Below are 14,940 nucleotides of genomic sequence, written 5' to 3'. Positions count from 1 at the left end.
CAAACTCCAGGGTATTTTACTGCAATCTCTCTTTTCTGTAAATTCAGTTCATGTGTTCTTGAGGACCACATGGTCCTCAACGTTGTTAACCCAGCTATAGCCAGTGTTGAATTAATGTACGTGTAAGTTGGCTGTGTCATTTTTGAAGTAACGTAAATGTGCATAGGTTGGTAGATTTTTCTTGCTAGAGTTTATTTTTGTAATAAATTTGTAAAAGTGCCTTTGTTTTTGGATAGCTACCTCGTGTGAGCTCTGGTTCTGAGTCAGTGTCATTCTTGATTACATATCCCAGCCCAAAACATCAGGCACGTTCCTAAAAATACAGTTCATGTCGAGAAAATTCTCGACACACAGCATATTCCTCAACAATAAAAGACATGTAACAAAAGAAATAGCAATATCATTTTGAATCAGAACCATCACGAAAATCATCCACGTCACTCATTATCCACCACGTCTCATTTACTATTCTACTGATTTCTGAACCTAACTAGATAGAAGGTTTTATCGACAAAATCCCTGCAGAAGATTTTGTCGACACCACACCTCAATCAATTTGTGATAATAATGTGCTTAGACTTTTTTCATACTGCAGAATATCTTACATAAGCTGGTAATAATGTTAAGGTGTATTTATTCTGCAAAGACGTCAGGAGTCTCTTCATTTCTCATCAATCACGATCATGTATCGCATTTATCAACACAGCAAGAATCTCATGTATATATTCATATGTAAAATTTCCTGGCCTTTTTGCCGATGTATGTTTGATCGTTGTATGTACATTATGTCTCTTAATATTTCTATTTGTTTGCCTGTTAACAAACACAATTTGCTCTCATTCAGTGTGCGGGTCACAGCAATTGGAGATCAGGCACTCCATTTCCATCCGCACGCTGCTATGTATACCTGTGCCCAGGTAAATAAATCAGTTAGTACCCAGTTCTGTCTCTTTGACCTCACAGCAATTTTGGCTTTGTCATTAAAGGACTAACTACGGCCGCTTTACCTTCAGAGAGCCTTTAACGGAACCACACAGCGACAAAGTCTAGGCCTCTGAAAGCTCCTTCCTTGGAGAACACCCACGCCACTAATGGACTAATTATGGCGTACCGCTTTCAGATACGATCTGGTGTTCTCGGACGGTTTGGCCCTGCCATTTATGATTCACGTTGACCGTATTCAGAAGTCATTAACGGAACCACACAGTGTATACTTTTGACTTCTGATGAGCCCCAAACACCATTAATGGACTAAATATGGCGCTTATTTCGCGTTTTGGTGTAAGGCAAAATGATAGACACTGTGGTAGAAAGTCATTCCGAGGAGACACAGATCCTCTGCGTCCCTCTCTTGCCTTCGAGGACAGCAATAAACCAGGTGATAAAGCTTCCTCCGTTTTTGCGACAAAACACTGCATCCTGGTTTCTGTGGTCAGACGTCCATTTCCAAGTAGCGCAAATCACAGACGAGGAGCCCAAGGCAGACGTCACCATGACAATGCTGCCAGGGGTCTTCAACAAAATCACCCAATGGTTGGACTCGCAGCTGGGCAAGGTCAAGTACAGAGACCTGTGAGATAAACTCATCGGCACATACTCTATGCTCGTCCCAGAGGGGGGCACAACGTGCCCTCGACCTGATGACCCAGCCCCTGGGGACGCATCACCCAGGGATGCCTGGGATGAACTACAAGGTCTCCTGATGCTGCCGGTCGTCGACTCGGATGGACGGAGGAGGGAGATCAGCTTGCCACGAGAAATATTCCTGTGCCACCTTCTGCAGGAGGTGAGGGTGCAAATAATGGATACGGATGCCCTCTCAATAGACAAATTGGTGAAAATTGCAAACAAGCTCCACGAGGCCACCAAGGCCTCCAAACACGCTGCAACACCTGCAGCCTGCAACCTGGTAACAGAAGAAGCTGAAGTAGAGGACACAAACGTGGTATACAGGAAGAAGGCGCCGCTGCAACAGCAGAAGACATGGAAAAATCCAGCCTGGTGTTACTTCCATCGGAGGTTCGGAAGCACCGCCAGCAACTGCAGAGCCTCTTGTTCTTACACAAAAAACTAGAAAGGTGGCCACAAATAACAGCAGTGGCTGCAAACCTTAAGGAACCCCAGCCAGTAGGATTCTTCATCCATGACGCCATATCAGGACGATGGATGCTGGCAGACAACAGGGCTATGCAGTCGGTGTTTCCGCCACCAAGGGAGGACTGTAACTGCATGTCCAGCACCGCAACCACACTAGTGGTTGCAGAATATCCATCCTGGGCCATTAATACGAGTGGCCCTTCGTCATTGCGGATGTCAAGTTTCCTCTCCTGGGCGCCGATTTCCTTGCACATCACGGACTACTAGTAGACGTCACCCAAAAACGCCTGCTGGATACCGGAACCTGACACCCCCGACCACTCTCCATCGGACCGGGAATGCCGGCCATATGCTCCATCTCTTTGAACAAATACAGCGCCCTCCTCCATGAGTTCTCAGACGTCTTAAGCCAGAGCTGCGTCAGTTGCTTGGGGCCCAGGCCAAGCACAGCATCCATCACCATATCATCACTACAGGCCCGTTGACACATGCCAAATTCCGCCGCCTGCCACCTAAGAAACTCCAAGATGCTAAATGAGCCTTCGCCGGTATGGAACAGATGGTTATCGAGTCCGTGGGCTTCCCCTCCCCACATGATAAGGAAACCAGACGGTTCCTGGAAGCCCTGTGGGGACATTGTCAGCTGAACCTAATAACAACACCGGACCACTATCCCCTGCCGAACATGCAGGACCTAACAGGCGCCTGCACGGGGCCAAGATATTCAGAAAAATGGATTTGCTCAAGTCCTATTCTCAGGTACCAGTGCACCCCAGTGACATTCTGAAGACAGCCATCATCACGCCATTCGGAACATATACCTTCTCCTACTCCACCTTTGGCCTCAGGAATGCCGGGGCCACATTCAACGCCTTATGGACACCATCTTGGGGGACCTACCTTTCTGCATCTGCTAAGTAGTCGACATCCTGATCTTCTCCAAGTCCCCAGAGGAGCACCTGCGCCACGTCTGAGCTGTGCTGAAACGTTTTCAGGAGAACGGTTTGGTTGTCAGGTTCGACAAGTGTACCTTCGGATGGGAAAAGGTAGACTTCCTGGGCCAAGAGATCTCTCCGGCAGGTGTCCGCCCCATGGCCTCCAAAGTGAAGAAGTTTCCAACACCAAAATCCATCAAGTCCCTGCAGGAGTTCCTCAGCATGGTCAACTACTACCGTCGCTTCGTAATGGACATAGCCCACATCATGTATCCCCTAACCGTAGTACTGAAGGGGAAGCCAAAAGCTCTGATGTGAGCAGTTCCGCCAGAGCCACCACCTTAACACATCACGAGCCCACCACCCCCGAGACTTACCACCGACGCCAGCAACATCGCTTGTGGGGCCGTGCTGGAGCAGGTAGTAAACGGTTCCCCCCCACCCTCTGGCCTTCTTCAGCCGCAAGTTAAAGCCACAGTAGATCCGCTACAGTGCATTCAACAGGGAGCTGCTGGCAATCTACCAAGCTGTGCGGCACTTCAAGTACCTCTTGGATGGCAGCCCTTTCACCATCCTGACAGACCACAAGCCGTTGGTGCATGCACTCACAAGGGCGGAAGACGCATGGTCAGTGAGGCAGCAGCAGCACCTGGCAGCTATCTCCGAGTTCGGCTGCACCATTAGCTATGTCCCAGGCAAGAAGAACCCAGTAGCCGACGCCTTATCAAGAGTCGAGGTAAACTGAGTCCACCTGGGCATAGACTACGAGGACCTGGTGAAGGGACAGGCCGCAGACCCAGAAACAGCAGCTTACCGCACGGCACTTACCGCACTAAGGTGGGAAGACATGCCAGTCGGTGGATCCGGTTCAACACTTCTCTACGACAACAGCACTGGCCGCCAACGGCCCCTGATACCCGTGTTGAGGAGAAAGCAGACGTTCGACATCATCCACGGGTTGTCCCATCCATCAGGACGAACAACGGCGCGCCTGATGACAGAAAAGTTTGTGTGGCATGGGATCAGCAAGGATGTTCGAGAGTGGACGAAGAACTGCATACTGTGCCAGACAAGTAAAATCACCCGGCATGCGGAATCAGGCATCGGAGATTTCCCTCAACCACGTTGGCATTTCAGGCACATCCACTTAGATGTCGTAGGCCCTCTGCCGCAATCAGGGGGCACCAGATACCTCCTGATGGTCACAGACCGTTCCATAAGGTGGCCAGAAGCAACCCCGATGGTGGAAGCATCAACAAGCGCCTGCACAGAAGCCCTACTGTCAAGTTGGATAAGCCGTTTCGGTGTGCTCAACAACATAGCTACAGACAGAGGCCCGGTATGCTTATCAGAGCTCTGGGTCTCCTTGGCACGCCTGATGGGGACAACTCTCAACAGTACGACGACATGCAACCCTGCGGCCAACGGTATGGTGGAAAGAACCCACCGTTCATTAAAAGCAGCTCTGATGGTACGTTGCACCAATAAGAATTGGAAGGTGCAGCTACCCTGGGTCCTGCTGGGTCTCCACACTGCACCAAGGGCAAACGGCGATGAATCTCCCTCAGAGAGAGCCTACGGCGAAACACTGGCCATGCCCAGAATTCTTCCCCATGGTGCCGGATGACAGATACGCCCCTCCCAAGGCTGAGGGAAGTAGCAAAGGAGTTCGTGCCCTGCCAAAAGACTTTCGCAGAAAGAACCCATGTCTTCAGCCCAGGAGCCCTGAGTACCTGCATGCACGTCTTCATCAAGAATGACGCCCATCGCCCACCCTTGACCAGACCATACAGGGGGCTGTACCGAGTTGTCTGCAGGACATCCAAGGCCTACCTTGTCAATATCCACAGGTGGGAAGACTGGATATCTGTCGACAGGTTAAAACCAGCCTTCCTGTTGGACAGCAGAACTCGGGAGGAGACCAGCAGCCGTCTCAGAATTCCTCCACAAAACAAGGCCTTGGATGAAACATTCGACACCCCGAAACGTAGTCGAGGACGTCCCAAGGGCCGCACTAAGGATGTCACTCGCTTGGCAAAGCCACCAGGCGATCCAGCAGTAGGAGCCACCCTGCAACCGCAGGTATCAAGAACTTGGGGCCGGCTCCTGCCCCAAAGAGGCTCTATGACTGAAAATTCAAGAAGTCTTCCAATCATTATTTCATAATAATTGTCTGGGGGGGGGGAGTACTTGTAAAGACATCAGACGTCTCTTCATTTCTCATCAATCACGATCATGTATCGCACTTATCAACACAGCAAGAATCTCATGTATATATTCATATGTAGAATTTCCTGGCCTTTTCGCTGATATATGTTTTATCGTTGTATGTACATTATGTCTCTTAATATTGCTATTTGTTTGCCTGTTAACAAACACAAATTGCTCTCGCTCAGTGTGCGGGTCACGGCAATCAGAGGTCGGGCACTCCGTTTCCGTCCGCACGCTGCTATGTATACCTGTGCCCAGGTAAATAAATCAGTTAGTACCCAGTTCTGTCTCTTTGGCCTCACAATTCTTATGCATTTGAATGTGGAATGTTACCCTAAAAATTCGATGCACAGCTTCCGCGTCTTTGGAACAAATTTCCTAAAGAAATCATAACTGTCAGGATGAAAATAGTAAGAATTAAAATTTCTATGCAGTTTTTTTTATATTTTCTTTAGCAAAATCTGGGGATACTTTATTAATATCAACAGAAAAGTATAAAACCCTGACATTACAAACTTGGTGAACAGTCGTTTCTCAGGCAAAAAGAGCATAGTTCAGTGCTAAATTTGTCATTCTCATGTCGCTCCTCACAGAACGCCCAGTGTGCTCTTTAACAGTCTAGGTTTGAACGGTGATTTCAACTAAGGAAATACAACAGTAAAATGGTAATAGTGAAAGAATGAACAAAGAAACGATACCTCCAGCGTGACGTTCCATCCGGGTCTCAGGCTGAAGTCGGGCTTAGCAGGAAGCTCCTCCGTTGGTGTAGCAGTGAACAAAATGTCACTTATCTTCAGGGTGTCAAAGCCGGTAAGCTCCCAGCGCTTCCTACCAAGAACAATGACGTCATTATAATTACAAAAACGTCTATTTTATACGTTCTAGTTATGTTTGCTCGAGCCCCTGGCCCAAATCAGCAAACTGAGCTTTCAACAATCATACAGTATTTACCAGGTATTCATGAGAACTAAAACAACCCAGCAGCAGGGACGTTGAGAGAACTTTTACAGGGCAGGTGCTCAAGTGAAAAAAGCTCAGAAAATATAATAATTGAATGAGGCAAAATATACATACAACTTCTAATATTCTCTCAACTTTATTTAAACTAGGCATTAATAATTCAAGAAAACAATAAACATGACTGATTATCATAGGTGCCATGTGTAGGCTAATGCCTTAGATAAACATGCAATATACCATTTTTATTGACTACCTGAAGGCAAAGAGCTTGGGAATATATTTAAAGAAAAATTATATATTATTTACAAATAAATAACAAAAAGAAAATGATCAAAAGTATGATTAATACAGTAGGTTGCTAAAAGACTTATCATTTTATATTTATAATAGAACCACTCCTGTGTGCCATTTCTTTGAATATGTTGATAACCTCAATGTTGTTGATTTTGATATCCTTTTCAATTGCTAGCAACAAAAGATCAGATAGCCTCTCCTCACTGCACTGGCTACGCAGGCCTGCATCTTCACAAGCTTGAGTTTGGAGAAGGTCCTTTCCACTGTTGCAGTTGTGACAGGCAGAGTGGCATAAAATTGTTAAAAGTTCAAGCATAAGTGGAAATATTTCAATGAGTATTGTTTACCTTCATCAGGTTGAGCATTGAAGCTGCAGTGTTCTGTGGATGGCAAGGAAATGAGGAATAAAAAATCTTCAATTCCAACTGTAACTTGTCTACTTCTTCTAGCTCATAAAACTGATTATAATTTTTGTAATGACTTGAATGCTTCTTCATTCATTAGGTTCTTTCCAGTTATCTTGGACTGTCATGTAATGGAAAGCCTTTAAGATACCCCTTGTTGTGTTGTCTCCATCTTTAAATCTTCTTTGTTTCAAAAGCTCTTGAGATATTTTATATAAAAACACATAAAATACTAATCACGCGGTAGTAATCATCCAAGGTCTGATATTGCTGGTCCTCAGTAGTAGCAGATGTAGCACTATACTTGTATCTTTCAGGCATTTTCCTTCTTCTGCCTTGTCCAGGAATCAGAGGGGGAGGTTGATGGCCATGATTCAGCTCTGTCTTTGACTTTTGTAAAAATCTCTTTGAAACTTCTCATCATTTCTTAACCTCTCAAGCTTTGTAGCACTCCATCCACAATTCTATAGAAGCAGGAAATCAAGGTCTTTCAGTTGTAGTGCATTAGATGCATAGGCAGTTTCTGAAAAACTGGGGTAGCAATCTCAAGACAAACAAGAAATTCAAAAGTTAATACTTTTCAGCAATATTGAGGCCTCCCTGCTGACGTGTCAGGAGGATCCTTTGCACTATCTCTTCTAGAAACTGCTTCAGAGCTGGGATGACCTTCTTCATAGTTCTAAGAGCTGATTCTCTGCAAGCCCATCTTGTGTCTGATAGCTTCTGAAATTCAAGTGGGGATCTTCTGATACATTGCTTTTGGATCTCCATGAATGCAGCATGCTGTTTTGAAGAGTTAGCAACAAAAGCATACAATTTCTCCACCAAGCTGAAAAAGTTATAAACTGAATACTTGATTTGGCACTTTCAACTAAGACTAGATTTAGGCAATGTGCATGACAATGTACATAGAGTGCCTTTGGGTTCTTTCTCTGGAGTCTGGACTGCAATCCGTTGTATATTCCACTCATATTTGCTGCCCCATCATACCTTGCCCTCGCATATCATCTATGTTTAGGTTATTTGCATTAATGCATAGAGATCACTTCTTTCTCCAGTGCCTCACCAGTTGTTGATTGAACATTGAATACCTGTATGAAACATTCTTTTATTTTGAAGTCATGAACATACCTCACAACAAAAGAGACCTGTTCTGTATGTGAAACATCTGTTGTTTCATCCATGAGCTGGAGAAGACCTTGCTCTGGTGAATTTCTTCTAATATCACTCTTCTAACTGAAATGGCCAAAGCCTTGATCAGGTCATTCTGAGTCCTGTTTGAAAGTAGTGACACTTGGGGTCTTTTCAGTATATCTTGTTTTTCTTTAATTACATCAAGGTGCAATTGAACAACGCTGTCATACTTGCTAAACATTTCTAGCAAGTTCAAGAAAATTTCCTCGATTTTCACTGGTAGAGATTTCTCCGCTCGCCCCTAAATGGCAAACCTTGTCTTGCCAAGTATTTGTGTGATGGAGATCAACCTGTCTAAAATTTCTCGGTTTCTCTGCTTCTCTTTGTCTCCAGCAGCTTGTAATTTTCTATTTGCTGTTTCTAATGCAATATCTAATGCTTGGCTCTGGAATCCTTTCCATCGAACCATACCAATGATGGGAGATTCTGAACCAGCATGCACTTTTATTTTCTCTAAAGCTGTCCTCCAACGGCTTATGCCCTCTGATTTCCAAGCTGGATCGGCCACTGCACTGATCCTCAGTCAAAAACAGACGACAGCTGAAGCAGAACATGGCATCTTTCTGAGGTGAATATTCTAACCAAGAGTTCTTTTCATACCATTTCTTCTGAAACGAGCGTCCTTCTAAATTCTTGGGATATGAAATTACAGGTTGACAAGGACCATAATTATTGCAGAGTTTGATAAAAGATTCACTAATACGTATCTTATAAGTAACAACATGTGCAGGATCATTTGGATATTGTAATTCAGGTAGCATGGAAAATGGCTCTTCAACATCAGTCACTTCGGCTCTTGCTTCAATCTGGGGCTCCTGTGAGCAACTTGCTCTTCTAGGTCATCTACACTGTCTTCTTCATTTGGCTCATCGTCTGCTTCCATATCTTCAGTTTCTGATTCTTCGCTCTCCTGAGTCTCCTCCCGGTCCTCTGAATCCTCCTCCACTTGCTCAGATATTGAAGCTGCCACTCTAGGCTTCATCCAATCATAAAGAGTTCTGCTACCTTTGGCAGCATCTTGTCTGCACCGTTCCTGTTCCTTTTTTCTTCTCTCCTTCCGTGGCATACCAAGATGATTAAATAATAAAATCTGAATGGAAAGACAAATGTTACAGTATTCAATATTCCAAGATATCTAAGGGTATTATAACATAATAACATAAAATGATTAAAGATGACACAAAATTTCAAGGAAGACGGAAATTATCCTCATGATGCTGGATGTTGAAAAAAACTAATATGCATATATATATATATAACCCGTATATATATATATATATATATATATATATATATATATATATATATATATAGGTCCTCATAAAGGTTATTTTGGTTAATACTTTGAATATGTTTATAAAATGAGTCTAGAAGATTAAAACCATTACCTTGGCCAAAAGCTAGTCCTTAAATTCAAAGATAAAAAAAAAAAAGAAAGAATATATATAAAGAATATATATATATACATAGATATATATATATATATATATATATATATATATATTAATTTGTGTGTGTATGTAATTTGATATATGCAAAATCGTGACAAAAATGATAGTATTCAACCCATAAACTTCGGTTTGACCCCATAAATACCCCCTCATCAACTGAAAATTATAATTACCAACACCCCAAAAGTACGTCTGTAGCCTGTAGGCCTAGGTCTGTGTGTAGTAAAATGTTGTCCTTGAAATGTTGAAATATGTTGTCAGTCTTTTGTGTTTTTTTTTTTTTATAAAAATAACGACACCACTTCATTTCAGCACAACACTTTATACACGTCACTTTGGGTTTCTGAAATCACTATAATAATCGTCAATCCTTTGAAATGAAATTTAAATTTACTAAGAACCATACCATCCTTAGCCTAAGATACATTTCACAAAATTAATTATGAGGATATTTTTCTGTTTCTTTAACACACTGTAATTTTTCTTATTATAAATGTTATAACAGATGTTTGTTGAATGAAACATTGATTTTAGTTGTAAGTGCAGAAAATATAGCCCATGTACAAATGATAAACAAGGAATACATGATTAAAGAGCGTTGTTTTGCCTCCGTGATGTGTTAGTGTTACACTGTTCCACACTTCCCAGCAGTATAGCCATTAGCCAGAATGCATAAGACATTGGAAAGTAGGCCTAGTTTGAGCTATAAGAATACATTTATGTGATATATCTATAAACTATAATATATATATATATATATATATATATATATATATATATATATATATATATATATATATATATATAGGGAAAAATTTGTTCAATAATGAAATTTTCTAATGTCTCTCTTATTTGTAAGGGACCCACTTGACTCCTGGAGAGCTGGCAATATTGCAACTCAGCCACTGGCCCAACTGGCCATTCTCATGGTCTATGACTCTCTTTAAGCTCTTGTTTTTATTATTATTATTATTATTATTATTATTATTTTTTTTTTTTTTAGTGACAACACAGCCTTCTGATAGGCTGGTATTTCCAGTCCAGATCCGGGATTATTATTATTATAATTATTATTGACACAAAAGGGCACTTTTCAATACATTTGGAAAAGTTGGCAGGGGCTCGAGCACCCCTAGCAACCCCTCATGCACGTGCCTGCCCAGCAGTTCTTAGGCAATTGATATATATCACTGAAACATTACTTAAACTCTAACTTATACGAAATGTATATTCACAGCTCAGAAAGTTAATGTTTGAATACTTTTATAAGTGACAATTTTTTTTACAATTCTTTCCTTGTTAAGATCTGCTAAGCCGTTTGTTCTGGCAAGTTTAGCTGGCCATTGTCAGGTATGTATGCCTCTGTGCATATGACATGTGTATGTCTATGAAAGAGAGAGTATGTGCGCCAGCAGGCAAGATTATTTTTACTTTCATCTATGAAGGCAAAGGGAGAGAGAGAATGAGTGTGTGTGTGTGGAAAAGCAGGGCTGCCAGATATTACTCACCAAGTTATCGTACCGATACTTCAAAATTATCGTTTCTCTACCAAAATTTTCGTAAAAATATCGTATTCATGTGAAAAATTACTGTATATTTGACCACTACTCTATGCTCTACAGTAATATGATGGTGGTATACAATAAATGGCGGAATCTTTATCGCGAGAGAACCATCTCACCAAATTCCCATATTAGGAAAAGCCGGTCCCCAGTCCCAGGAAAAGGAGGCCTGCATCTTCCGGATGTGATTAGCGTGGCACTCCCCTTGGTAGTCCTCTGGAACACATTTGGGCGGCACTAGGTAGTCCTTAAGTTGGTCCTCGAAGGCTCGAGTAGAATAGGTCAATGGCGACTCGAATCTGATCTCGAGGTCTACCACATTTGACTCCTGTTGGTGGGAAAGAAGGTTCATTATGTTCAGTAATCTCTCTCGGCTCTGCTGTTATCTTTTTCATAAACTATTATTATTATTATTTGTTGTTGTTGTTGTTATTATTATTATTATTTTAGTAACATGAACAATGATTTGAAGAGCAAAATAAACAATTTTTGGTTTCAATGTTAACAAGACTTGGACGTTGTTTCAAAAGCTCTCTGCAATTCTCTCAATAAATATAAGAAATATAATTATTAGTGTATAATTATAATGATAAAATCTACTGATAATATTATACTGAAATGATATATGCTTTTTGTACAGAGCTAAATAACCCTCCTAACTCCGGTTTCCTTGCAGGAAACCGAGAAGTTAAGATGTCTTTGTGGCTATGATAATTCTTCTATATGGAACACGGCCAAAGGTATTTGGCATATAAAAAAAGATTCCCAGAGTAGGATCTGTATTTGTTAAAAGAAACAGAAGAAATATCGACACTGAATTCAACGGAAACTTGCTTCGGCTTCTTCCGTATGATGTGTCCAAAAATATTAATAAGTTTTGGATTTAATATAAGAAATCTTCCTATTCCCATGGATTCTGAAACCTCCTTGTCTGATGGAACCATTCTTTAATATGGAGTTTTTACGCCATGGGTAAGGAGTTTACGGGAATAATCACGATAGGCCTACTCATAAAAAGATTCGATAACAAGAAATTGTGAAGAGGAGGAGTGTAGAAAATATTGTTATCCACACTGAACAGCCGAAGAAATGTACTGTACAACTGTCCGTGAATATTACTCATATATCTCAGTTCTAGGTTTTATTCTCCTCATTACATGTTCGGACTGAGCTTCAGAAACTGACCTGTATCTGTTCTTTTACATCAAACACGTATCTGACGAACATGTTGTTGGTTTCACCCACAACGACACCGTTGACGACAACTTCGGCTGCTGTGTCCAGGCCATCGAAAATGAGGACAACCCGCTGGTGCTGAGCCATCTCTGGATCGACTGACCAATGGGAAATCACAAAATTAGACATATTTATGGAATGAATTATATTTCATGGAAGCCTGTCATGGAATTATTATGTTTGCTTTTCTACGGCATTATGTGTTGATGCAGAGACAAGTCTTGTAAGTACCAAAGGACGAGGCTTATCTCAATCTTAGCTGAAATTTGATGGCGAAAATCAACTTAAGAGCGTGTGATGTCTCCAGCAAGACTATTTTTTTTACCATTGGTAAGACAGATACTGTAAGGTTGCTTATGTTTTACGGCCAAGCAGACAAAATCCCAACCTCGGCCATGTCAAGGGCTATATTCCATAGTAGCAAAAGGCTGTGCCATATAGTCTCCATTAGGCCTAACGTCCTTAGGGTCAAAGCCATGTTTAGGCTATGCCTTAATGGTGCATAGGTTACGGATGAAAACAAAGATGACCTCATTACCACTGTGGATATTTATTGCACTGATATGGCATATCTTCCAAAATAAACTGATTTTCCTAACCTAACCTAACATTTCTTAGCCCAGGGCCCTTTGCCCCTGGATCCCCATCCCCTGAAGTATCCTCAACCCACATTTCCCTTGAAATTTCTTTGAGGTTTGTCATCAACATGAGAGGAAGATAATGAATCTTTATTTTCCATTTCAGTCATAATGTTAGTTTGAATTATACATAGTTGAGTTAGGTTAGTTGGCTAGATAGATACTTGGTTTACCGTATTTTTACTGCATTTCCCGCATCCCATGAAAATGTGACCACTCTCCAGTTTGATACACCACAGAATTCATTTACATATGGATATTTTTTCAAGGAGAATGAATGCATACAAGTAGGAAATCAGCTCACCTTCAAATGTCGTAGAGTACGACCAATCCTCTTTCGCCACCCATCGATAGTTGAGGTCATTGAATCGGTAATAGAAGTCGCCTTCGGAAAGTATACCGGCTGCCATGAGGTCTGTATAGACTCCTCCGGGGACTGACCCAGGAACTTCAATGGCTACCGAGAAATAAAAGGAAAACGTGACAGTACTGAAGAAAATATTGATGTGCTTACGTGACTGAATCCAGGAGATTCAAGACACCTTAATGAACTCGTGCCAAATATCACTTTCTTGCCACACCTCATTTCAAGTCATGTCAATTATCCTCAGCATCCTTCTGTCCTCTAACACTCAACTGATGCATATGCTTATCTTAAAACCCGTTTTGAGTGCCATCTCCATTCAAGTCAAGACAGCTACCGTCACCAGTCGCCTTTGCACTGTCCTCATGTACGGTTTCTGTTAGTATAACACATGTATTTTATTAAACTCAGGGCTTGATGATTACACAATTTAGGAACATAAGTAAAATCTCTTCAGTAACAAATGAAAAAAGTAGCAGTCGGAAAAGAATGAGTGAAAACATAGATAAGGGAAAGTAGATGACACTGACAGAAAATTCAATCTGATGATAAATCTAAGCAACAGATCACTGGAAATGAAGGCAGTATCTTGAAGAATTGAAATTTCGGTTTGAGATTATAATGGATACGCTTTAGACTAAGTTATCTGTGCATAAAAGGGCAAAAACACGGTTGAGAAACCTGCTCATGAAATAAGAAAAGAATTAATTGCGGCCTTGTCAACACACAGGGACATTCAGGTTGTCAAAGTATTTTGTGAGATTATTTTCTTCTTTTATATAGGTCCCCCCTAGATCAGTTCTCTCTCGCAGTCCCAAAAGTAGATGAGAGGTTAAATTTTCCTTGATCGAGAACCTTGAATTAATAGACGTTAATTTCATATATAAGCCTAATTTTAAAGAAATAATTCTTTATTAAGATATTAGTGAAATTTTCAGGTTTTATTTGTCTAAAAGCGCCTTAATTATGATTTTCTTTGAGTGTTTACATAATCTGTTTATTAAAAATACTTCCAGATGGCCAAGTTGACCAGGAGTATGTAACATCTACTACAAAGTAATGCAGGGTGCATGCCAAAACTATCGGGAGCTGGAGGCAATTTACACACACACACACACACACACACACACACACACACACACACACACACACATTTTGGATATATATATATATATTGGCAGTTCTATATATATATATATATATATATATATATATATATATATATATATATATATATATATATATATATATATATATATATATATATATATATATATATGATTGTAATAGCCACAATGTCCTCTTAATTTCGTGCTTTTTGGATATGCTTGTTACTACAAAGCCTTAAGATCCAACTGCAAGAAACTGAAGTGGTTGTGATGTCAGGTAGCGGGAAGCAAACCTGCATCATCATCATGACAAGGACACCACGTTGCTGACCTGACCACTTGGATCTTAAGGCTTTGTAGTGACAAGCATATCCAAAAAAGCATGAATTCGAGAAGTTAAGGGGGCACTGTGGCTGTCTCCAGGATATTCTTGTCACTACAAAGCCTTAAGATCAAGGGTCAAGTTGGTCAACTATACATCATAC

General features: G+C 41.4%; 1 protein-coding gene across 1 annotated transcript in view; it reads right to left on the bottom strand.

Moving 5' to 3' along the window:
• LOC136850233 (beta-mannosidase-like) overlaps positions 1 to 14,940 on the bottom strand; it is a 130,610-nt gene that overhangs the window by 54,329 nt on the left and 61,341 nt on the right. Inside the window, 4 exon segments of the mRNA XM_067123879.1 lie at positions 5,942 to 6,071; positions 11,228 to 11,436; positions 12,294 to 12,442; positions 13,287 to 13,439. Of these exon segments, the coding sequence (XP_066979980.1) occupies positions 5,942 to 6,071; positions 11,228 to 11,436; positions 12,294 to 12,442; positions 13,287 to 13,439 (641 nt within the window).

The sequence above is a fragment of the Macrobrachium rosenbergii genome, chromosome 21, assembly GCF_040412425.1.
Source record: "Macrobrachium rosenbergii isolate ZJJX-2024 chromosome 21, ASM4041242v1, whole genome shotgun sequence".
In the NCBI taxonomy this organism is placed as follows: domain Eukaryota; kingdom Metazoa; phylum Arthropoda; class Malacostraca; order Decapoda; family Palaemonidae; genus Macrobrachium; species Macrobrachium rosenbergii.
The sequence above is the reverse complement of the archived record's forward strand: the minus strand, read 5'-3'. Positions and strand labels throughout refer to the sequence as shown.